At 38.5% G+C, this 26091-nt stretch overlaps 1 protein-coding gene across 1 annotated transcript in view; it reads left to right on the plus strand.

The window, feature by feature from the left end:
• Positions 1–21879, plus strand: part of Ndst4 (N-deacetylase and N-sulfotransferase 4) — a 338766-nt gene extending 316887 nt beyond the window's left edge. The window contains 4 exon segments of the mRNA NM_001191849.3: positions 5853–6023; positions 7483–7592; positions 15005–15107; positions 17485–21879. Coding sequence (NP_001178778.1) covers positions 5853–6023; positions 7483–7592; positions 15005–15107; positions 17485–17604 — 504 coding nt within the window. The 3' untranslated portion in view covers positions 17605–21879.
• The last annotated feature ends 4212 nt before the right edge of the window (positions 21880–26091 follow it).

The following is a 26091-nucleotide window of genomic DNA, read 5'->3' on the forward strand; positions in this document are numbered from 1 at the left end:
TTTTATACATAACAATATATGATTGGCATTTGTTTGTGTGGGTGCTTTGAGGGGGTTCTCCAAATGTATGCTGAGAACATTCTCTATAGTCCAAATCAACTTTGAACTAAAACTGAAGGACAAGTAGGTATCAACCGTATGAAGTAGAAGACAATGACAAAGGAGTAATATTATAAAGTCTTTTGATTATAAAAACTCACATCACATTTTAAAAGCTCCTATGAAAACCCAGGTGGCGATTTGAAAAGTTGAGTCTGGGCTCATTGGGGCTGCCACTTCTGAGCAAGTGAAAACTACCAGTATCCTATTTGCTTAAGGGAATGTAAAATCTGCTGTTTAAAATATAGATTGGGACAGTTCAAAGGACCATTGAGAGATAGCGTCCTCAAAGCTAATGTAATGGTCTTATTAAAAAATCACAAGTGGATAAAGCTATTGAGTAGACGCAGAAGGCAGTATAAAGTATATGTGCTCAGGGATTAGAATCAACAGAGCTCGATGAAGAAGTTTCGAGAATGAACAAAGTTTCTCTCACATTGGGCCACTGGACGAAGAGCTATATCCCCATGTAAGAAGAAATGCTGAAGAAGGAAACAGGAGGTTGTGGGTGCTGGCAGGTGTGGGAGGGGGGTAAGAGTTGAAATGGCAGACTTTCGGAGATGATTGTGTGTAGGGACATACAGATCTCTGGGATAATATGTATACTGGGGTCAGTCATATGAAACTCTTGGGAGAAATCTGAGCTGGAGACAAGGATTTATGAATCAGAGGCATGAAGTCTAGGGGATAGAAATAGGAAGATCACTTCCAGAGATGAAAAATGTACAGAAAGACGAATTAAAGAGACCTTTGTGAGCATAATGACTCCATGCACAGACAAACAAAATGCTGCCAAATGGGGTTGTGACTGCAGGGCCAGCAAGTTGCTATGAAATTAGGGAAATACACAAAAGAAGCCCGGACTACTCTCATCATGCTAAATGATGTGGGGGGTGGGGAGTGTGGCCAGTAGCAATAGGGTTAAAAGAACAAAACTGTGTGTATGGTTGGAGAGTACACGAATGGTGGAAAAGCATAGTACGCAGCCACTGCTCAGGACTCAGAGGAGTGACTCAGATGGGAAACACAAACCACATCATTTCTATGTAGTATTAGATGTGGGCTTAGAGGAAATATGTTCTGTGGTGGTGAGACTATGATTTAAGATGAAAAGTTTCGATAGAAGGAAGATCAAAAACATAGCAAGACAGCAAATGGATAATTGCTTCTGTAAAGGATTAAATACATAGTAGGACAGCAAATGGGTAATCGCTTCTGTAAAAGAATGCAGGATGAGACAATTGTGGTATAAACAGTTTAACAAACAGAAATATATTTTCCCATACATACCCATAAAGCTGAGTAATATAATCAGAAAGAAAACAGAGAATATTGGAAAATGGCACAGCTGTTCACACACGAGGTCGCAGCTGCTATGGTGACTTGAATAAGAACTGTGCACATCAAGGCTGAGAAGGACTTCAGCCTGTACCAGGGAGGGCCTCTCAAAGCTCCATTCCTTGCAGAGAAGCTAACGGCCACTAAGGAAGGGAGAATTGTCTGTGGTTTTTCTTTTCTTTTCTTTTCTTTTCTTTTCTTTTCTTTTCTTTTCGTTTCTTTTCTTTTCTTTTCTTTTCTTTTCTCTTCTCTTCTCTTCTTCTCTTCTCTTTTCCTTTCTTTTCCTTTTCTTTTTCTTTCTTTTAAGCAGTTTAATTGGCTTTTTTTATTTTTCAAAATAGCAGGCTTATTACCTTTATTGATCACAAATCTAGCCATTTTAACCGTGGTGCTGTCCAGTAGAAACAAAACAAACCAACGAACAAAACAATGACAACAACAAAACCAGACAACAAACATACAAACAAGCAAAACTTATCCAAGTCCAATGTACTATTTTCCTTTGGAAAATGACCTTATGTGCCGTGGTACAGCCCAGATGAGAAATGAATCAAGGCTTGTGTATAGCCACGCATTCTCTAGAATCAGATGTGCTCCTTCCCAAACGTTAAACAGCTTACATATCATCCGTTCTTTGTCCCGTAGGTCAGATAAAAGAATACAAATAGGAAAGGCTGGTAACTTATTATCAATCGTTTGCTGAAGTGAAAGCAAGTTTGGTTTTGATCCATATTCTCCATGCGGATTTTGGAGTTTCCTTTCTCATTGTTTAAATTATCATCACACTTTACTTCTAAACCGTACTGTGACTGATATTTTTTCTAGTTCATGAAGAGAATCCTTAATTGCATCAAACTCAAACTGCTTCCCAAATCTGCAGTGTACAAATTTCCAGTGTTAGAAAACAGCACTCAGTCTCTCTATAAGTATGGGGAGATAGTTTAGTCCTATAACTAAAAAGCTATAGGACTATTACAAGTAATTACAAACAAGCTTTAAACACTTTGGTGTATGTAAAATAAACAAAAGAAGTGAGCCAACCTAAAAACACAATTGTACAGCACTCAGCAGTGAGATATTTTTACAGAGCATCTTCTTTTTAAAAATTAGACAGTGATCTCATAGTGAAAAATATTTTTATTGACTCTCAGTTTCATTATTCATATTTCACTGACAGAAGCAAAATGTATACTTTTATGCTAAAATAAATGAAAATCATATAAGGGGTAAAAATCCTCCCTATCTTAGAGCATAAGCCATTGGTGTTTTGTTCAGCCCATGTGTTCGAGATGCCTCCCCACTTTTTCTTCTATTAGTTTGAGTGTATCTGGTTTGATGTGGAGGTCCTTCATCCACTTGGACTTAAGCTTTGTACAGGGTGATAAGAATAGATCGATCTGCATTCTTCTACATGCTGACCCCCAGTTGAATCAGCACCATTTGCTGAAAATGCTATCTTTTTTCCATTTGATGGTTTTGGCTCCTTTGTCAAAAATCAAGTGACCATAGGTGTGTGGGTTCATTTCTGGGTCTTCAATTCTATTCCATTGGTCTATCTGTCTGTATCTGTACCAATACCATGCAGTTTTTATCACTATTGCTCTGTAATACTGCTTGAGTTCAGGGATCCTCCCTATCATGATATACGGGTGTGTCTTAGTGAGGGATATTGTTGCTACAATGAAGCCCTTTGCTTCATGCTTCCACATCACTGTTCATCATTGAAGAAAACAATGCATTGAACTAAAACAATGCAGGAACATAGAGGTAGGAGCTGATATAGAGACTGCGGGGGTGAGGGGGGCAGGGCGGGCTGGAGTGCTGTGGGGGGCGGATCATACAGGCTGGGTCAGCTTCTTTTCTAACATAACCCAGGACTATCAGCCCAGGGAAAACCCCACCCATGATAGGTTGGACACTTCCCCATTAATTATTAATTATGAAAATACTCTAGAGTCAGATTTTTTTGAGATGTCTTAATTGTGGGTTCCCTCCTCTCAGATGACTATCCTGTATCGAGTTGACAGAAAACCTAGCCAGCACATACTGGATAGCATGCATAACTGTTAAGGGATGTATAAATATTAGGGCTACAGGACTGAGTATAGCAAATGAACATGAGCTATGAAGGAGAATATGGCATCAATTTCTAACTCTGTCATGGTAATTTTTGCTTGTGTTGGTGCATAAGTGCCTTCAATATATTCTATAGTGAAAATATAAAGTCCAACGTGAAGAAGTCCCACATCTTCAGAATGCCTATTCTAACTGTTTAGAAGTTCATTAAAATGTATAGACCTAGGATTCTGTTAACTTGGGTGTGTGGGATTTTATTTGCAAGAGTTTTGTAATAAAGTTAATTAAAAAAACTACCAAACACTGAGATGTAAACCTTAATCAAAAGTTTTAAATTTAAATATTTGTGAGAATGCCAAATGCTTAATCTATTTAGGATAGACTGAAATGTATGTCCTATATAGATTAAATCACTTGAGTGAAATAGAACGCACATAGTCCAGTGCTTATCTCTGACTGTTTTCCAAATAAATTCTTTGAATACACAGGTTTAAGGAAATTATTTTTTCTGATAATACTTTTTATTGCCTGTATTGCCGTGGCTAGGGCCCCAAACTGCTCCACATTTCAAAATAATGTAGCCTATTACTTAGGTGGACCTGTCTTTTCAGTAAGGACCATAAATCTGAAGCTCGGCAGGTGTGCGTCAGAAACCCTCACTAATGTCACCTGCCACTGTAATTTCTAGCCCACATTTTTATAATGGACCACACAGAGGAGCTGAAGTGCTATTTTTTTCGTAAAATATGTTCCTTTGTGGCTTTCTGGTCATATTTCTATGCTAATGTTAGTTGCAGGGACATAAAGAAAATTCAATGCTAAACTTGCATAAGTCAGTAAGACCAGATTGAGAACACTTGTGTCCCTTCTTGTGACAGGTAGAATACAGGCCCTGCTGTATTCTATTAATATGCATACACTGAATATTTACAATTACTTTTCATATTTCTGGAATCCATATGTTTCTTGATTAGACCGATCATGTAATTTGCATGCATGTATCCAGCATGATGCTTAAAACGAAATACTACCTTCATTCTTCAGGTGGTTGAATAGGACTCTTGATTTTTGACCTCTCACTAAGTTAGATTTTTACAGAATAGTTTTCACACAAGACTTACTTCCAACATAAAAGAGACCAGCCGTTGGCAAACCTAGCAGGCCATACATCTTACCATGTTTTTTCCAGGCTAGATGCTATTTTTATTAACTTTTAGATATTATGCAACACCAGTTCATATACATGAACACACCTTATCCATCTCAACTCACACTTACCTGGCATTAGCCATTTCTCTCTCTCTCTCTCCATCTCTCTCTCTCTCTCTCTCTCTCTCTCTCTCTCTCTCTCTTTCCGTCTCTCTCTCTCTCTGTCTCTCTCTCTCTTTCTCTCTCTCTCCCTCCCTCCCTCCATCTCTCTCTCTCTTTCTCTCTCTCTCCCTCCCTCCCTCCCTCCATCTCTCTCTCTCTTTCTCTCTCTCTCTCTTTCTCTCTCTTTTCTTAATCCCTTAATATTGAAAGATTTCTTGTTATGTTTTTTAACAGAAAAGCTTCACTTGTTATTAATGTCGCCTTCATTTGCAGTCTGGATTGCTCCTTTACTGGCCTGGTTGTCACCATTAAGTAACTTCTTCTACTCAGTCAAATATGTGGCTTTTTTTTAAAGTTATTACACAACTGTCTCCCGTACTAGGTTTCATTTCTTTAAAGACAACAATTGTGATTCATATCTTCTTATATTAAAAATCTATCAGTTTTTTTGGTTCTAGTGATGAGACTAATACATTTTCAAACAACCATGTTATTAAACTTTTCTCTCATTTAATTGGGCTTTGTTACTTGGCCAAATGGTACTTGTGTGTGAAAGTCTCCTAGAGCTTGACACTGAAAAACAGGAGTGAAGTAGTGTTTGTGTGGAGGCCCACAGAGCAGAAGCACCGTGGACAACCTTAACCTGAATAGGACATCGAAGCAGTGGTCAGCAATCAGAATCTGAGGGAGGGGACCGCATTCATAGGACCTGCCACAGAGAGAAACAACCCAAGCACATGTGGACTCACCTCTGCCCATCTAAATTTCTGCATGTCAAGCTTAATTTTTCTGTCCTTGACGTGCTTTCATTTTAAGCAGACCCTGGTAGACAATCCTTTCAGACTATCTCTGCCTTTTGCCTAAATGTTTTAAAGCAAAACAACTGCAAATATATATGTATATCAATTGATATTTAGTGAAAACTTTGTTTTTAAAATAAATGATGTGCCCAGTGCATAGTTGGGCACACACCCTTATTCAAACATTAGAAAAACAATCTAATTCTGTACTTTGCTTTTCCTTTAAAGCACCAACGATCTCATGAAGATCCAGCTGCCCTGAGGTTCAATTTCTATGAAGTTATCACGACAGGACACTGGGCCCCTCCTGATTTAAAAACATTGCAGAGGCGATGTCTGGTGCCTGGGTGGTATGCAGTACATATAGAAAGATGGCTGGCCTACTTTTCTACTTCCCAGGTAATAGCATGAAATTAGGTTCCATTTATCACACCGCAATTGCACCTCACTGCCAAACAGAAAACGTGATGAACTATAACAGAGAGAATGGAGACAATAAGAACTGTGGGTTTTTACATAGTCTCACTTTATTAATGCCACACAATTCAGTCAGATGGCTCTGAAACACATATTTAGGAAACTCTCTTGATTGTCAGTTGGCTTCAAGGAATACATTGACACGAAGGAAGTGTCACATAACTCAAAATTACAAACTCTCAACAACTAGTTGAGAAGCCAGTCAGCCAAACAGATTGTAGAAGTTTCCGTTTTCCATCCCCGCTGTTTGTCTTTCATGTGGGAATCTTATTAGGAAAGTTCTTACACTGGATGGCTGTAAAGGGAAAGGCCCAGCAGACATGGGATAGAACTATATAGCAAGATTTGAGAAAAACATCCACATCCTCTCTGTCCAGGGTGTGATTTAAGCTCTGTCTTAGTCAGGGTTTCTGTTCCTGCACAAACATCATGACCAAGAAGCAAGTTGGGGAGGAAAGGGTTTATTCAGCTTACACTTCCACATTGCTGTTCATCACCAAAGGAAGTCAGGACTGGAACTCACACAGGGCAGGAAGCAGGAGCTGATGCAGAGGCCATGGAGGGATGTTACTCACTGGCTTGTCCCCTGGCTTGCTCAGCTTGCTCTCTTATAGAACCCAGGACCACCAGCCCAGGGATGGCACCACCCACAATGGGCTGGGTCCTACCACCTTGACCACTAGTTGAGAAAATGCCTTACAGCTGGGTCTCATGAAGGCATCTCCTCAACTGAGACTCCTTTTCTGTGATAACTCCAGCGTGTGTCAAGTTGACACACAAAACTAGCCAGTAAAAGCTTCAAGCGGACTTTGATATTAACACTCTTTTTACACATCCCCTTGGGTGAGTCTAATGTTCTCCAGCAGTTACCCAAGGTGAGAAAGTCAGAAACAAATGTTTTCCTTCCATCCCCAATCATGTTTCATAAGACTAGCTGGGGTTTACTAGCTGGGTGTTCACTCTTGTAGCCACTGGTCCCCAAAGTTAGTGATGGCATTTAGTAGGCTGGATGGTTAGCCTACTGGTGATAGGCACTACAGGTGGGAAACCCTGCCCTTATGAAAATTCAAAAGCATGTTTATTTCTGCTTAAGAATAAACTAAACTGAGTTAATAACTCTCATGTGCGCGCATGCGCGCGCGCACACACACACACACACACACACACACATACACACACATGCACACTTACCTATATAAATTTTTAATTCTTACTGATTAGGAAAGAAGCTAGAAGAGCAACATTTATCTGTATTTTATATAGTACATGTTTTCTTCTCAAAGTGACCTGGCTTATTAATGCCATACCAGGTCAAGAGGGGCAGCTTGGTTGATTTCACTCAGTTTTATTCTTCATAAAGTGACTATTTTTGGCTTTGCAGTTGCTAATTATTGATGGACAACAGCTGAGATCTGACCCAGCAACGGTGATGGATGAAGTCCAGAAGTTTCTAGGAGTTACACCTCATTATAATTACTCTGAGGCACTGACGTGAGTCCATTCTCATGCTTGATTTCACTCCCATTATTTGCCCTCATAAATTATCACTGATGTATAGAGCATCATTAATACTAGCTATGAATTTATACATCATTCTGCTACTCAGACACAGTCAAAGAAATATTCTCATTACTCATGAGGTGTCCTCTTTTCAATAACAGGAACACTTTGCATTATAAAGTATAATAGGTGTTTTATATCATGATAAATCTGTTTGTTTTTGAGTTGTCCTCCAAAAGAAGTTTATTCAGACATTTTATTTACATTCATTGTATATGGAGACCTAATGCCTGAAACCACGAAGGTGAAAAAGGGTTGCCTTCTGGAAGATGCAAGCTAGAAGGGAACTTTGGAACTCTGTGAGATAGGGAGCAGTATTTAGGATAGCTTTGAAGACATGCATTCATATATGTTGTGTGGCGCTGTTCCTTGGCAGATCTGAGCAAACCTCACTTTATCCCAGAGAGGGGACTGACAACAGAGAAAGCTACAGATAGCACTGAAGTCCATTTTGGTGAACCAATGGGATTTATTGGGGTTAAGAGAGAAGCAGAAGTAACTCTAAGACCGCTGTTATCACTACAAGTCTGTCCCAGAACAGGTGATGAGAGCTGGAAACCTGGAGCACCCTGCCCACCCTGCGGGCAGCTCTACAGGTGGGAGGGTGCTCCATACTGGTGCCACAGTTAATCGGAGTATCCTCCAGGTAACTCAGCTGGCCTTTGTTTGACTGGTGCCTGTTTGTTCCAAGCTGCTTCTCTCGTTTCTGTTTCCTCCATGGTGCTTGACTGATCTCTACTCTGCCAGGCTGCTTGGTCTGAGCATTGCACGAAAGCTCCTCTGAGAGTGACTCTCAGAAGTCTTACTGTTCACAAACTTTGGGGTGGGGGAAAACCTAGTGAATCTGGTTAGTAGTTTTAGGGACTTCGGGGAGCTATTTCGAGTTGCTCATTTCCTGTCTCAAGGGGTTTCCCTTAAGGATGGAATGTTTGCCTCCCCTTAGAACAGTTAACAAACTGTGGGTTGCAACCCCTTTTGTGGTCGAATGACCCTCTCACAGGGGTTGCCTTAGACCAAAAGAGAATACAGACATTTACGTTACGATTCACAACAGTAGCAGTATTACATTGGTGAGGTAGCAACAGACATATTTTGCGGTGGTGATGGGGGATGACTACATCCTGAGGAACTGTATTATAGGATTACAGTACTAGGAAAGTTGAGAACCACTGTGTTAGAACATCCTGTCGTTTCAACTCCCTGCAAATACCCTGTCTTAAAATATCTTGTTGTTTCTCCTCATTTTTTCCCATCCTATGTCCTAAGAAGTTTGCCTCCAAGATGGAAAGTTTTAGCCTCACTGGGAGCCATTACATGATAAGGTCTTACTCTGTGTCTATTTATTTTTATATTCAAATGGAATCATACAGCATGGTAATCACAAACCATTGCTAACCCAATGGCATATTAAAAACTTAGATTTTTTTTAAAAAAACTTATATTTAATAAGGGTTCCTAAATACTTTAACCTCCCTTCTAGCCTATGGCCCAGCAGAGGTAATGGAAAGGAAAAGCTAATAAAGCAAAGGAGGATGAGGACCTGTTTAGCAATGAGGATGTGGGCCTGTTTAGCAATGTTTTTGTGGAGCGCATCTAATTTATGGTATCTGGATATCAGAAGTTCAGCTCATATGAATTGGCAGAGGCAGCTTGATCCACTCCCAAACACCATTTATGAATCAGCGATGGTAGGTTGGTTTAGAAGAAACCCTAAGGTTTTGCCAGTTGGCCCAAATCCAGAAGAGGTAAGAAGCCTCAGAAAGCTGCCAGCACGGTAAGATCACCAGACGGTTTCTGGTGTGTTTCACTCTCTGAAGTCATGACAAATGATGACCAACAAGGAATGGTAAGGCATACCAATACCACCCAGCAATCATAAGCAAAGACCACTCTCAGCACAGCCCAAAAATGACCAGCAAAGAATGACAAGGTGTACCAATATCATTCATCATTGTCTACTCTCCATTGGGCTATCCTTTCTAAACATCACATATTCTCTCAAGCATTCACTCTAGCAAAACATCACATGTCCTCTTTCTAGGCTGCCTCCAGAAAAGCATCACGTGTATGTTCTTAGCAAAACTGCCTCCCCACATGTCTGCTTGAGCAAAACATCCTCTCATAAGACAGTTTCCAGAAAAGAACATCACATGACATAACTGAGTCTCTAAAGAAATTAGAAAATTTTATTTCAGCATATTATTTCAGCCCTTTTGTTATGGTACAGGCTTTGTAGGTCAAAGTTTAGAAAGTTATGCACTGAGGATTGGTTTATTTCACCCATTGATGTGTGAGACAATCACTGGAAAGACTCGAGAAGCTGGATGTGACTCAAATGGCCAAGGATGCAATTATCTGCACGCTTCCTCACTCACATCTTTGCCTACAGAATCTAAGACTGAGTGGTTAGCAGCATGAGGATTCTCCATGTATCTTCTCCTCGTGTCTGAAAGAGAGACCTCATGGTCTAAGATCACCATGACTCCTGTGACATAGGCTTGACGGCCACAGAGCTTGCTTCACTCTGTTGGGAACAAAGGTCTGTTAATCAGGTCCAAATTCAAGATATGGAGATGCCACCTCATCTCTGGCAAAAGGGGACACGCTGTGTTCCAACAGGGCATGTGGAATGGCAATGTGTCCGTCTTATCCTGGGAGAGCAGACATAGCTATTCAAGCAATTTTAAAATCAGGGAAGCAAGTTAACAAAAAGAAGTGCTCCAAGCAACTGAAACACACTTTAAAAGGGCACGTACTTTCCTCACAAAAGACTCCCCCCAAGCTTTGATATAAAGCCTATTAAATTTTAGATGAAATTCTAACAAGCCTGATTATATAATTTCCCAGTTCACAGCAGATTAGACTCAGCAATTAGACAATTAGAGAGGGTAATGGAGGGACAGGAAAAGCAGTAATGAGATTGGGTTTTTCCTTATCCACTAAAACAATCCTAATGAAGTTCTTACCTACACATGGAAACGACAGCAGCACCAGGCATGCCCTCGTTGATGGAGTAGACAAAGCTTCCCATAATGCATTTTGCATTAATAGTTATTGATGTTGGCATATCTTGCCCTTCTCAGCAGTAGCCTAGGTAATGCGTCTGTCCTGTTTGCTGTAAATAGTTGCTTATGGCTCAATAAACCTGTAAAGTCATACTTATGAAGAAGTTTACAAACAAGTGCAAAATAAATGGATTTAATATATATCTCACATATCACAGAATTTAACTATCGTGGTGATGTTTGGCAAAATAAAGAAAGTCAAATGCTCGACAACCCGTGTCCTAAGTGTCGCTGGTCAATTATTTGAAAAGGCTTTGAATATTATGTCCACAAGTTCGTGACTGTTAGAAATCACAAGACAATGAATTGATATGACCTAGAGAAGATCTGACTGCTAGAGTTTATGACATTAGCTATGCAGTACATGGGACAGGACCCCCAAAGAGTTAGGGTAACAAAAACCCTATGCTTTAAAAAGGACCATCAGTATTCACGATCGATCCATCCTCAGTCTGAACAAAGTTTTGACTCATGGCATCTGCTGTGCAGAACAAGAAATAGCAACAGCTTACCCTGAGACCTCACACTACCATCGAGGAAAGATGCTGTCAGCACGCATCCAGATGCTTCAGTTCTGTTACCAGTGTTGTAGTCAGCCTTAATGCCGTTAAGTATTCTCATCCTGAGGCAGAAAACACTGTTTAGGACCATTGTGCTGTGGATGTCCCCATCTCGTTTTGCACAGCAGGCTGATTTATTTTTTTCCCCTCTTGGGAAATTAATGAGAAGCGGAGGAAGGATGTGGTACACAGGGAGCAGATTGGAAAGTTCAGGTTGAAAATGGCTCTGTCTTCTTTTATCCATTTGACGACCGACATATCTGATTTTAATTGGTAACGTGTAGCAGGACAACCTGTGGAGCATGGATCAGGTCTCTCTAACAATAGGTCAGGAAAGGAAGCTAAAGGAAAATGTCCTCCCACCATAAAGGAGTACACATATGCACAGAGGCAAATTGCAGGTGCTATCGCGTTATAGGAATGGGCCCCGGGCAACAAAATATTCTGCAACTAATTAACTTTACATCCCAGTCAATTATGCTTCATCTTTCTAAAACATCTGCTGAGCAACAAAAATGCAAACCTTTTCCATGTTTTATGCATGCAGCAGGTCCCATAGCAAGAAATTTAAATTTCCCCCTTCTTATTTGGTTCATTCTTCCATTTTTCCTATCTTGTTAGTGCTCAACAGAAATTCCCATGTATTTGGCTTTACACAAAACAATTAGGCCACACATCTTTTCTCTTGTAACTAAGTTACAGCCGTAGAAATAAAATAGCATTAGAGTTTCTGTGAGTGTCTTAGGGATCTGATTGGGTCGAAGCTACAGCACTGCTTCCTTTTCAGGCCCCAGAGACAAGGACAGTGTCTGCCAGCAGGGATCTCCCAAAGTCCAATTTATCTGCAGCTGGCTACAACCATAGGCGTGAGGATGCTTTGCATGGAGGTTGGCGTGTGCCAGGCATTGCCTGTGAACTCTCCCTTACGCTCTTGCTTTGTCCTCTTTTGCAAAAACAGACTTATTGCTTGGACCACTGGACCACTGTTGTGTATGGTTGATCAGTCCTTGAGTGGTCACTTCGGTAGACATCTTGCTCCCCATTGACTTAGTGGGGCTGATTGGAGCTATAGTGTGCGTGCGTGCGTGCGTGCATGCGTGCGTGCGTGCGTGCGTGCGTGCATGCGTGTGATTATGCCTCTGCTGGTAGTTTGTGCTCAGTTTTCTGTTCCCTGTGGTAGGTTGGAGTTAGAAGGAACACATTCACCTTCAGCCCTTTGGCTGGATCAACATAGCAAGTACAAAGATATGACAAGGAGAACATAAACTGGGCGCTCTGAAGTTTAAACCCTAAATGTCACCCGGCTAGATGGCTGGCTGAGTTGACAGTAGGGACACCAACATCTGAGTTGATGTGTTCCCCACATGCAGAAGCTGAGCAACACACCGGAGAGGCTTCAGTCATGTGGGTGACATTCGTTTCTTCTCTACCGAAGTCTTGATGTTCAACTGCCCCACTTATAAAGAACCCAAAAGAACCTCTCATTAACAGAAGGCCATCCCTTTGCTGAGAAAACAAGGGACACTTTTCTGAATATGACCTTGTTCATTTTGCCTGATTTTAATTAAGTTAATTTGCCCATTGAAGAAGAAAAGTGCCTGAAAAACTACACTAGCGACAGTGGAATTGTGTGTTTCTATGCTTCTACATTTTGAAATGGTTTTGTTTCAATCAATGGAAAAAAAAGACAAAAACAAAAACAAAAACAGGGAATCCATCATATCCTCTGAGCCTTGGTGGAACCACTGATCAACCACACTCAGTGTCTGTGCGCCGAGAGGTGGGCTCTCAGCCCTTTTACCCTCAGAAATAGCTATGTGTGTCACTCTGATGTCAATCACAGCATGGATCTCAATCTACATATGGCTGTAATTTGGTACTTGCAGCTCTGTAAATAGAGTTTCCAGGAGAAGGAGCTGAGGATTATGGAGTCCATTTAGTCATGGCATCTACTGTGTTCAAGGTCAATATGGAAAATCCAGATTCTATTTTATTTTATATTTTATTTTATTTCGTTGTCATTTTTGCAAATGACTTTAAAGATCACAGCAATGTGTTCTTCGGCAAATGGTAGTTTAATGTTTGACTTTGACAAGTGCAAAGAAGTGGAGTCAGAAACACCCTAATGTATGACACAGATGTTCTGCCTTGGCTTATGATGAGTTTTAGAGAATTGGAATGCATTCCTTCATAAATTTGACATTCTCTTTTAATGATTATTTCTAATGATTGGGTTTTTAGCAGGATGCTATTAGTGTAGTGTTCTACCCAGAAAAAAAAATACTTGAATTTCTTTAAAATAACTACTTTGTGAAATTTCTCAGTTTTATTACAGCAAGTTATTGAATCTATACAGAGTTGAGTGTGGTTTCTTCCCGGTCTGAAGGTGAAATAGTTTTGGGATGTATAGCATATGATAGAAGCTGATAAATCTTTGAGTACAGAAGTACAGCTGTGAGAATCATCCAACAGGACTGTCTGCCTTCAACAACAGGCAAGGAGAGAGCTACATTTTATTCTCTAGCTACAGTGCTTATGGCTCCTGTTGTCTGAAAACACTATAATGAGTTACAGCTTTACACTTTAAAAAGATATAAAGACATAGGAATCCAGTTAAATAAAACCATGTTTGAGTAGGACAAGTTTATTCTTTCTAAGCACAATGTGATATTGTTGAATGTTTTAAATTCTTTAATTGTGAGAAACTTCCAAAATTTAATTGAAGGATTAAATGAAATATCATAAAAATAGATTTAAACCATCCTGTTACATTTTTATTTACTTCTTGAAAGTTGTAAGAAAAAAATTAACTGTAAAATAAAATGCGGCCTTTTTCCAAGTTAGAAAGTTTAATTATACTTGTACACAGAATAGTATTAAAGAGCTCTCAAACATGGCTGAGTGGGGTGAATATGATGCTGACAGATTCGCCCTTTTCCCTTCCTCCTCTCCCTTGATGAAGGCCATTAGATTCCATTCCTGAAGCTAGTTCCCCAGGTCCATTTCCTTATTTGCTCACTGACTCACTCCTGAGACCAAAAACAAAGGCCAAACAATCACAATTCATTATTTGGCTAGCACGTCCGATCAGGGCTTACCAATTCATTGAAGCACAGACTCCCCTTTGATTCCTTAAAAACCCTCTCCTGATAAAAGTCACCGGCTGCAGATGCTTCTGCGGGCTGCCCCTGCCTGACCTAGAGGCACACCCTTCTCACCCCTACCTCCCCCTCTGTGTAGTGAAAATTTTGTGTCTATGTAATGTCCTATTCCTACTCTGAGGGACCACTCTACCTTACAAGCACATCTATATAAAATTTAGTTCCTCGAAAGTAACCAATTAAATAATTTCTTAGAAATCTCTCGGTATATTTTGAGGAGGAAATCACAGTCAGAGGTAAACAAAATATCCAAAGGCCTTTTATATGCAAGCTGTACTTTTAGTGTTTTGTCATTTGGGTTTTTTGTTTAATAGACTCATAACTAAAATCTCAGCATAAAATTGGACTGGAAGTGTATGTGCCTTTCCTGTAGAGTAGAACTATTTGAAAATATATAGTAAAACGTAGCACTTTAATGTCTATTATCATTTCTAAAATCAGCTGAATGGCTGTAGAGATGAATTAAGTTAAAGCAACAGGCATACAAGTCTGCATCGCCTTTATCTGACTGGTAAGGCTCTTTACTGAGTATATTTTGCAATTCTTACATGTTTTAGGTTTGATCCTCAAAAAGGCTTTTGGTGTCAACTACTGGAAGGAGGGAAAACCAAATGTCTCGGGAAGAGCAAAGGACGGAGGTACCCACCCATGGATCCAGAGGTACCGTTACCTGCCTAGAATTACTCTAGCAAGAAGTTGCCATTTGAAAATTAGAGAGAAAACATGTTCCTTCTTCCGATACTGTTTTTCAATCAGTTGTTTTGTCAGGGAGAAGAAAGCTGTGATGTAATACATCACTTGAATATTTTGTTGGCATTCAATTCAGACATAGATAGATATGGAAAAGTCAGTTATTCCTTTACACATTGGCAAGCACTTACAATGCATTTTTAGCAAATACTGGTGTAAAGAATAAAGTGTTACTGACATGCATTAGCTGCATACTGCTCTAGTTTGTTTTCTATTGCTGTGATAAGCAGCACTTCTAAAAATCGACTTTGGGAAGGAAAAGGTTTACTTAAACTTACCATTTCCGGGTCACACCCAACACTGAAGAAAGCTAAGGTTGGAGCCTGGAAGCAAGGGCTGAAGCAGAGACCATGGAGGAATGGTGTTTATTGGCTTTCTTCCATGCCTCGCTCAGCTAACACTTTTAAACAGCCCTGACCAACATGCCTATGGTTGGCACTGCCCACGGTGGGTGGAGCCCTTCTGCATCAATTAAGAGTCAAACCCACAGACATATCCACAAGCTAACAGATGGAGTCGATCCCTCAGTCGAGGTTCCCTCGTCACAGATGTCTCTGGTTTATGTAGGGTTGACAAAATCCAACCAGCACATGTACATCCCATACCAATAACATGCCTGAAACTGAGCTAAGCAATACAGAAGATACAAGGATAAGACAGCTATGAGTTCATTATATGGTGAAGAGCTAAGTTAGGGTCACTGAATTATAATAAGAAGCATAAAACAATAATAAAGTAAAAAATAATAGAAATTATAATATGTGAAAAGATGCCTTGTATGAGAAATGATGCTGGGAAACTGGCCAGATAGTGTGAGCATTTCTCCTAAGGCAAGGAGGGCAAGGGCAGGATGCATTCTTCTTCATGTGTTGCTATGGTGATATAAATGCCAGAACGTCCTTGAAATACTTTTGAACTCAGTAATTTCTAAAGGGTTTCAGAAATCACTTTAATCTGCCCAAAACATCAATGTAACATTCCCACTACTGTAAACATCTTATTCCCCATTTGAAGTGCTTACCATCTGCTTTAAGGGAGGGAGCATAATGAAATGCCGGGCGAATGGTCCGAGATGAAATGTAATTGTAGTAAATCCATTTCCACAGTATACACAAAAGTTGCTAGGAGAGTTTTACGAAGAAAGAAATTCATTTGGGTTAAAAATGTGGAGAAGAGCTTAGGAGAGATGGTAAAGTTTCTATGCAATGGAAAGTATGTTTCATCAGTACAAATATTTATACAGGAAATATTGATGAATGTTACAGTAGACAGGAAAAACAAAGCAACTGTTTATTGGATTATTGTATGAAGAATACGGCAGAAAGGAAAGCAAGTTAATAATTTTCTATTTTCCAGAAATATAAGTCTCTATATATGTAAATATATGTATATATGTATATATTCATATATACATACACACATATATACACATATATGAATGTATATATGTATATATGCATACATATTTTGTTAACATGTATATATTTGTGTATATATATGTATATATATATATATATACACAGATTTTTACATACATATATTCACCCATTCTTCTGGAGTCTGGAATGACAGCTCATTGGTTAAGATCACTTGCTATAATTCCAGCACAGCTCCATCATATCCAGTGCCCTCTTTTGTCCTCTGCAGGTACCTGAGGACCTGAATACATATACACATACACACATGATTCAAATAACAAGAAACCTTGAAAAAGTTTTTTAAAATGTTAAGATGTAAAATCCTTTATGATTACCTCAAAAAGACCCAACTCTTTAGATTCATGAAGCATCTAAACAATTATAAGTATTTGTCATAAATATTATTTATTTCCTTCTTTTATGAAGAGAAAATTCCTGAATGGAATTTTAAAATATGTGCTATGGTCAGTTGCGATTATAATAATTAATTCTACTCTTTACAGACAGTTATGGTTTAAAATTTTTTAGTATAAGGAATAATTTTTAAAGGAAATTTGTACATATTTTATCTCACTCACCCCTGGATATCTGGTTGTGTACAAACCCCTCCTCATTATTGGATAATACACTGCAATTTTCTCTTTGTAAATCTCAGAATGTATAGGCGTCATAATTGTAGTTAACTCTCCCAAGACACTTTTGTACCTCTTTGTACTTTACATCTGTTTTATGAAGAATGTGTCAAAATGGAAAACGATTAGGGAAAAAAACGGTAAACTATTTTGTAGATACATAATGTGGTAGACTATTTTTGAAGTATCAACACTTGATGCGCCGAGTATCTTTTAAGTCTTCCTTTTTGTTTCCAGTCCAGAACTTTCCTCTCCAGTTACTACCGCGACCACAACGTGGAGCTCTCGAAGCTGCTGCACAGGTTGGGGCAGCCTCTGCCCTCGTGGCTAAGACAGGAGCTGCAGAAAGTGAGATAGCGCCCTGGAGGAGCACATGACACTGCGTCATCATTAAGGAGAAAAAGGAATCCATGCCTTTCCCTACACGCGTGACTGATTGCCAGGAGAGGACTATGAATAAAAATCCCCATCGATGTTTTTCATCAAATGAAGACATATATGCACGCATTGGCAATTATTAGCATTATTCTTTACTTAAGGATTTTGGAAAATAAAATGTGGGGTTTGCGGCAATATCCAGTGTCTAATCTGGGGATCACCACACACAGCTCACTTCCTCTGTTATCCAGATTTCAGGTCACCAATTCACGAATGCTCGACTGTATGCAAATTACCAGTTTAAACTTCCAGGAAAAGATAAGGACTAAAGAGTCTAAAAATGAATTCAGGTGGAACCCAGTGTTTGGATGAAGGGCTAATGTTTCTAAGCACCGTTTATCAGTTGGTCCAGCTTCTCCTTGCGAGAGGGGCTCCACTTTCGCTGAGCATCCTCTGTCAACACAAGGACATGCCACCCTCAGAAAACTCCTGCACGGTCTCTGGAGAGCCCCAATAAAACGGGAGAGTGTGATTCTGAATGTAGTACCCTAGAAAGTGAGGGCCATCTTTAATGGGCCCATGATCTTGCTACATTATCAGTTTAGGTTTTCCTACCTTGGCAGTGATTGAGCATTTATACATATTTTGTTCACTCTTCTAAATAGGGAGGAAAAAAACTTGATTTACTAGAAGTGTAAACACCTAGATGTATTTGCAGGTCTAAATAGGCATGGCGCCTTCTCTGTAAGAAATATGTCCATCTCTTTGAAGCATGATGTTTTATGTCTGCCACTGCACTTTCTATGGTAAAGTTTTGCTGTCTATGTTTAAAAACATTTAAAACTTACCTTATACTTCAAACTTACCTATTTGAACATCACCAATTCTCTCTAACTTGAACTCAATTTCATAGACATGAAACTCACGAGTTCATTTTAAGGCAAGAAGTGTCATTTTGTTTTGAGTTACAAGTTCCTATAGTATTTGAAGGCTATGTAAGCCATGTTGGTTGGAACTTCATCCTCTTTGTCAACGATGAGCTGGAAAAGCTTAATTTATCTTTTCAGTGATACATGAAGATAAATTTACTAGAACAGGCAACCAAGGTGATGGCGAGAACATTACCCACAAATCTCCCTCCTCTGGAACAGTTTTTCTAGAGGCTGTAAATAATAGCATCATTTATTCTCACTTTAATTCAATAACAAACATGTAGTTTTTATTTTGTGTGTGTGTGTGTGTGTGTGTGTGTGTGTGTGTGTGTGTGTGAGAGAGAGAGAGAGAGAGAGAGAGAGAGAGAGAGAGAGAGAGAGATGAATTAGACAAACAAATCCAATTTGGTTATTCCAAAAGAGCATTGGTGTCTCTTTATACATTGAAAATCAACTTGTCATCTATATTTCACTATGATTTTTGGTTATTTTCTGGTTTTTCTTAGAACTCCTGTCTAAAGGCTCTTGATCTTTATCAGAAAAATGTTTCTTTGTCATCTTTAATGGTATAAATCACAATAATTTCCCAGTTTCATTTTTGGCTGTGGGACATAGAGTCTCACCCTTATTACTTATATAAAAGTGTTATACGTTCTATTAAAATGGTGAAAAAGTAACCATGGTGATATACGTAAACCACTATCATTTATTCACCGTTGCCCTCCCAGTTCTACTATATATCTGGGTCAGCCTGCCCTCAATTGTGCAATCTTCCTGCCTTCCCCTCTACCGCACTGGGACTGCACATGTTCAAGGCTAGGCCCAGCTCTAATTATTATTTTATTGACCCAAAGAAAAAAATCTTCTTTACAGGGGATTAAAATGGTAATTATAGAATGAGGACATTTTCATATCAAATAATATCAATATCAATATCAATATAACTCAAGAACATCCAACTCATCACCACATTTAGCAATGACATGAATTTTTCTGCATTTTTCACATTTTACTAATGAATCCATATCGGTTACCTACCTACCTATACCTGAAAGCAAAATGTCATCCCAACTTAACCACTCTCTTTTTTTCTGCCTGGTTATTCGAATCATTACATGTATTTTTCTTGCTATCTTTGATAATGAAATGAGCAACTGTATATAATTATTAACAAGATTTTATCTAAAAGTTAGAAGTAACCTAGAATATGAAACTCTGCATTCTAGTAGTTGGGAAATCTCAGCTTTAATATTTTCCTCTTTAATGATTTCTTTCCACATCAGTAATGTCGTCTCAGAATTTAATAGCATAATTCTTTAGAATTTCAAATTACACCTTCAGTTCTAAGAGACATACATTTATTTAAATATTAGAATATCTTTTCTATCCTGACGCATACTGACATGGTCTCTTCATGCCTTTCCAGACTGTTGGAGCCCTGCGGAACATACAATATACCTGTCAACTACTTCATTTTGTTAACTGGAAAAATAGAATTTGTTTCAGATACCAAATCCTAAAAGTTATATTATGAAAATTCATCTAAAATAAAATTTAGATTCCATTTAATAATGACCAAAACACAATTTAAAAAAAAAAACATGAAGAACAGTATTACTGGTTTTGTACATACACACACACACACACACACACACACACACACACACACACGCAGAGAGAGAGAGACAGAGAGAGACAGAGAGAGAGAGAGAGACAGAGAGACGTCTATGTTTTTGTGCCTAAATTTTAGCAAGCCCTACTTACATCTAGTCTTGTGCTGCTTTTTAAGTATTACTGCTTTAATGTAACACAAAGTAACCTATATTCCAGACTTATTGATTGATCTCTCTTAAATTACAGGAAACAAGGTATTTATATAGAAACAATATTAAAGCCTTCTATTTCTGGTGGTGACCGAAAATACTTTCTGCTTGAGAAAGGCAGGGAGACTCAAAAGTAGCATGGGCCAACTGACTTCATAGAGCTGACTGTCTAATCTAGTAGTCTATTCTCATTGTTTTCTTTTTTCCAAAATCAACTTTAGAAATGCAATCCTGGCAGAAAACTAGACATACGCTTCAAAATGTGCAAACATAAAATGTGTTGTGTCTAAGAAACCTGAAGAGCTTTTGATCAAGCCAGTAATTTTCTTTGTAAGCCAGTGAGACACCCTGGATAAGCAAAGAGAAAACTGCATTGACTGAAATGAAATCCTTAAAGGTGCCGTTGTCACAAAAGAGTAAGGGACTATGACCATCTCTTCTTCAGAATAAACCCTGCTGCTGGTACAGCCACAGGAGTGATGCTGTTGGTTCAGAAGCTGGCTTTTACGTGTCAGTTGATTACTCCTTCCCTGGTCTTCATGATTGCATATACAATTGCTGGATGTCAAGCATCAAATGCAAACCGGAAATGGGTTTTCGAAATCGGCATCCTCAACCCGGTTCCGCCTCTCAGTAGCCGTGTGGCCTTAGATAATTTGTGGAACTTCCCTGAGCCACAGTCTTGTTTTTATTTTTGTTTTTTTTTTTTTCTTACTCTGTACAGTAAAGACAATAAAAGAATTCCTGTGAGGTTATTATAACCTATTACTAAAAGTATGTTTGCATAACAGCACAATGGCTGAAATAGTTGTGCTTAAATATATTAGTCCTAAAAATAATATATAACTAATCATGGCTTTCTTCTCTTCCATCAAATAGGAGTGTGTGTTTTCTACTACTGTTAATAATGAGACGTGTTTAATAAAATATGTAATTGTATTTGGTCAAAGGAGAGATGGTCTTCCTATTCACTACCCAAGAGTGGATTCTGTGCTGCTCGCTGCCCTGCTCTGGCGATGATAATCAGGAACGAGGTAGCACCTACTTTGCTCAGATGGCCTTTCCTCCTCCCGGTGACACCTTTGTATTTACTCACTGGTAGTTCTGTCCTTTCTGTCTCTCTCTGTAATTCTTTTCTAGCCCAGTGGATACATTACCAAAAAATGTCTGATGGAGACCTTGCGTTTCCTCAACAAATGAGGGGTTTAATGGTGGTAGATGTGAAAATATATTCTACGAAGGCATGTACAATAAAGAATTAATTCTGTCAATCTTTACTTAGAAATTACAAGAAAATGTCTGTGGGTCTCTACAAATCTCAACTTCCGCCATCTAATGAAAGCTTTTGTTCTGTAGATGAAAACACTTTATTATATATACATTTATATTATATATTTATAAATATCAAGCGACATTATTTTCTGTATTCGCCCATGACAAATATATAATACATCCCAGGTAAATCAGCAGACAAACCATTAAAAATGTTGAGATATTTATATTTTTGTGTTTATCTTGGGTCTTCAAAACCTAGTTGGCATTTGATCCTTATGACACTTAAAGCTTTGACAACACATTTTAGATGAACAGGAGCCACATGTCACCAGAAGCTATCCCATTTGACAGCATGAATTTCAATTCTCTTTTTCACTTCATGCTTACTTGGTAGCCTACTCTTCAGTCACTGGGTGGAAAGGGGATTTCTACCCAGAGTTTTAGGAAATGATTGGACCTGTAGTACCTAACGCAAGACAGACACACTCACTTGTAGGTTACTAACATATAGAGTCAGGAAACACTTTGGGTGCCACACAAGCCCATGAAGGAGCTAGAGTTTGGAATGGAGAAAACATCTAGGACCTGTAGGAAGGAAATCTCGTGTTTGAAGGAGGAAATGACTCCACTTTTCCACAACTGGATGACCTAGGTCATTTGTCTGAATACAATGGTATGCTGGAACGGAAGTAAACCTACTACTAGGAAAAAGGGGTCACCTCCTGACCCATCCAATCTGAATGGATTTAAGCAAAGAAAACTCTTGTGAAGGGGTAGAATTGAATGGAAATGAAGGTTAGGTCCACTGATGTCTGTCTGGTTTCCATAGTACCGTAATAGGGAGCCTTGCTTTTCTACTTCACCCCAAACTCCTGAACCCTGTTATATGACAGACTATCACTTACCCTTATTGCCATAGCCTCTGATGGGAGCATTGCTTCTCTGTAAATTGCACACTCTACCACTGATGAAACGGCCCTCATAGCTTGCAAATAGAATTGGGTTACTCACTATTTTTAAACTTTTAAATATTCCCATAAATAAAAGTTTTGTAAAATCCAGAGCCATGTCTGTGAAGATTTTGTCTTTAAAATAATTTAAGGATTTGGCTTCCAGACCTTTGTTTCTGTGTATTAAAAGGTCACATTAAAAATTCAAGTAACAATCCATTTGCATTTTCAATTACACTACAATTTTTAGACTCTAGACATTTGTATAGCAGCTATTAGAATGCTTATTTTTGTCTCTTCCTTAGTAAATTTCTTAGATCTGCTGACATCATTGATTCACTAACATTTTAATATTTGAACATTAACAACTAACATAGCTATGCAGATCCATTTCTCTCCCTAACTTCTTCCTACACACGAAGCAGCAATAATCTCTCAATTCTCTAAGACTTGACGTGCATCTCCACTTTGAACACGTCTCATTACTTTCTCAGTTCTTTAGGTACTAGGCTATTAATACTGGAGTATTAATATAGATACTTTGATCATACTATTTTGTTATATTATATTTGATTATACTATTTTTTGCAGAGGCATACAGGGTACACTATAAAACAAATGAAAATGTATTTTTATTAGCATATCACATTGGGCAGAACAAAAAATTAGGACACAGAATTAGTAACATTAGATGAAAGTAAGAATTAGTTTCTAGCTTTTACCTGGTTAAGACTTAAATGCAATTTAGGAACACATATTTATCCAGATATAAAGTCATTCTCTCATTCATAGGCCCATAACACATGTTTAGAAATGCATTTGGTTATAGAGTTTGGCATGCTCTGTAAATATAATTCTCTGTTTGCAAAGCTCCATCTCCTATCAAGGTTTTCTAAGACCACATATCCTCTCAGCCACAGAGATGAATTTAAATATCTCTAGACAGAAGACTTGAACTACTCGGACTGTTGTTATTTAATATTAATTTAAAGATCTCACAATATTCCTTCTCACAAATCTGTTCATTTATAATCAGAACAAAGTTAAGATGTCTGCAATGCATGGAGTGGGGGAAAAGGGCATGGTTTCTAATTTAACAGTCCAATTTATTGAAGAGGATGGAGATTGGTGACTAGATTGGTGACCATGTAGGCCAATAAGTCCTAGATTTGTGATTCACTGACAAAGACAATAATATTGTTAATGATGCATTTAATAATGATGTGTAAAAAGAATAATCATGCCAAAACTCTGGGTACTTTCTGATCTGAACTGAAGTAGAACTGAAAACATCTTTATAAAATGAGGTATGCCCATGTAAACACAAGTATTTCTTGAATATTATCAACCATCTATCATCAGTTCCTTAATTCTCACAAATGTTTTCAGCAATCTAAATGATCTACCAGAAATACAACACTAGCGGGGCAGTACAAATACACAGCGGATGAGGAATCAGAAAGACGTTGGCAAAGATAAAAGAGAATCCTGACAATATTCTGTGGCTGCCAAAGGTCATTTCCTTACTAGACTTGGGATAAAGGAGAAAATTATTATGTAGCAGAACATCAGGAAGCAATCTCAACTACTTCTGACATGGGAATAAAAGCACCAGGGCACAAGGACCAAGGCCCATGGATGTACAAATGACCTTGTGTCGGGTGAGAGAATGTTACACTGATATATTTTATTTTATTTTTTCCCTCTGCTTGCTGATGAAGATAGACCACAAAATCAATAAACTGCAGTGGCGAGTGTTGGTCGTGAGAGGTACACTAATCTGCTTGCTTTTGAGGTTCAAACCAAGACTGATTTGTCTAAGTTATCTGAAATAATTCCTGCAGTCTACGTTCTCCACACCGAAGGCACAGACATAAATTTTCTCCCTGTAGATTCAAGCAGTATTCTAGGCACTAAATTTTCAATGTGGAGATGCTGGGGTTTTTTTTTTTTCTTCTTCTTCTTCTCTTGAATGTTTTCAGAAAATTTCCTAAAAATCAGTGTTCCTAGCCAGAAGCCTTTCATCATATTGAAAAATTAAGTCTATGCAAATAGATTCACTCAGAAGAACTGGGCAGAACAGTGTGAGAGCCAGAGGGACAGTTTGCATTAAGGTATGGCCACTTCTTGATTCTGTGTTGTTCCCAAAACCTTTGTTTATCCTCATTGTCTTATGATCTCTTTTTTATATTTGTACTACAAGTTACGGTAGCAACTACTTCTGGAACTCTTGAGAAAAGAATAAAACTTAGTACTTCAAAGCACCCAGAGCAACAGCTGTCACATAGCTACACCAAGACAAGGGTTTGTATTTTATACTGCATCTTATAGACACAAAGTATGTACTTTAAAAAGAAGTGAGGACTTCAACACATTCAAAAAAATTATAACTCTGTAGTCATGGGGCGATGTTGAGTGATAACAAGGTGATGGCCTGCCTTGTCAACATCTTGATAACGTCTAGTTCATCAGAACATGTATGTATGTATGTGATCGATTGGGCTATGGAATTCTTTCTGAATAGTGAAATGGAGATAGAAAGCTAAAGATACAGCACAGGCTAGTGAAACTGAGATCTAAGATGAATGAATAAAAGGTTATTATAGGAAACTGGATACCCTCTTTAAGTAGCATCCCCTCCCCAAAGAAAGGATTTATTCAGAGCACCAAGGAAAGGGCCTGAGTCCATCATCATTCCTGTAGAAGAGGACAAAAAGCTGTCAGGAGCTGTTCCTGCAAAGCACAGGGAAGGCCTGAGTTCCACAAGAAACCGGAGATCAGGACACATCAATTTATATGAGGAAACTGGGTGAAGAAAAGTGCATTAGAGAAGCTACAAAGTCCCGAGCTTCACCCACAGACAAGAATGCAAGATTCTAGAACCACTGCCTAGACTATCCCACAGAAAAACCAATCTTTAATGTACTACTAGAGATTTTGGTGAAAAAGATGCCATATTATGGAAGAATTTCAAAAATTAGAGCCAACTGACCACGTATCCTTCATCTTGAAATATTAAACACATTCTATTGATGTGCTTTGAGAATTTTCATGAGTCTGTTACAGTATGTGAAAGTCTATCAAATTATTTAAAGATCTGATTTTTTAAAGTTTTTTTAATTGTCTACGTTTTTTTTTATTATTCTTTAGAGTAAAAGTTCATGGGTTCTCAGAGAGAAGGTACATGATTTAAACATCAAGATCATTGCAGAAAATTGTGTGTTAAAGGTCAAGCTACTAGTGCTAAAATATTCTGTATTTTAAAATATATTATTAAGACATTAAAATATTTTAATAAGGATATGTACCATGTATCTGTTAGTACAAACCTGTCATTACAGTCCAAGATACCGAGGCAGGATTATGATTTTAAGACCACCCTGAGCTATGTAGCAAGATCTTGCCGTAAATTAATTGTTTAATTAATAACAACAAAAGCCACAAGAGAAGAACACCAAAGATAAATAGTAGTCAAAATTTTTCTAG

The sequence above is a fragment of the Rattus norvegicus genome, chromosome 2 (assembly GCF_021556685.1).
Source record: "Rattus norvegicus strain SHRSP/BbbUtx chromosome 2, alternate assembly SHRSP_T2T, whole genome shotgun sequence".
Taxonomy (NCBI): domain Eukaryota; kingdom Metazoa; phylum Chordata; class Mammalia; order Rodentia; family Muridae; genus Rattus; species Rattus norvegicus.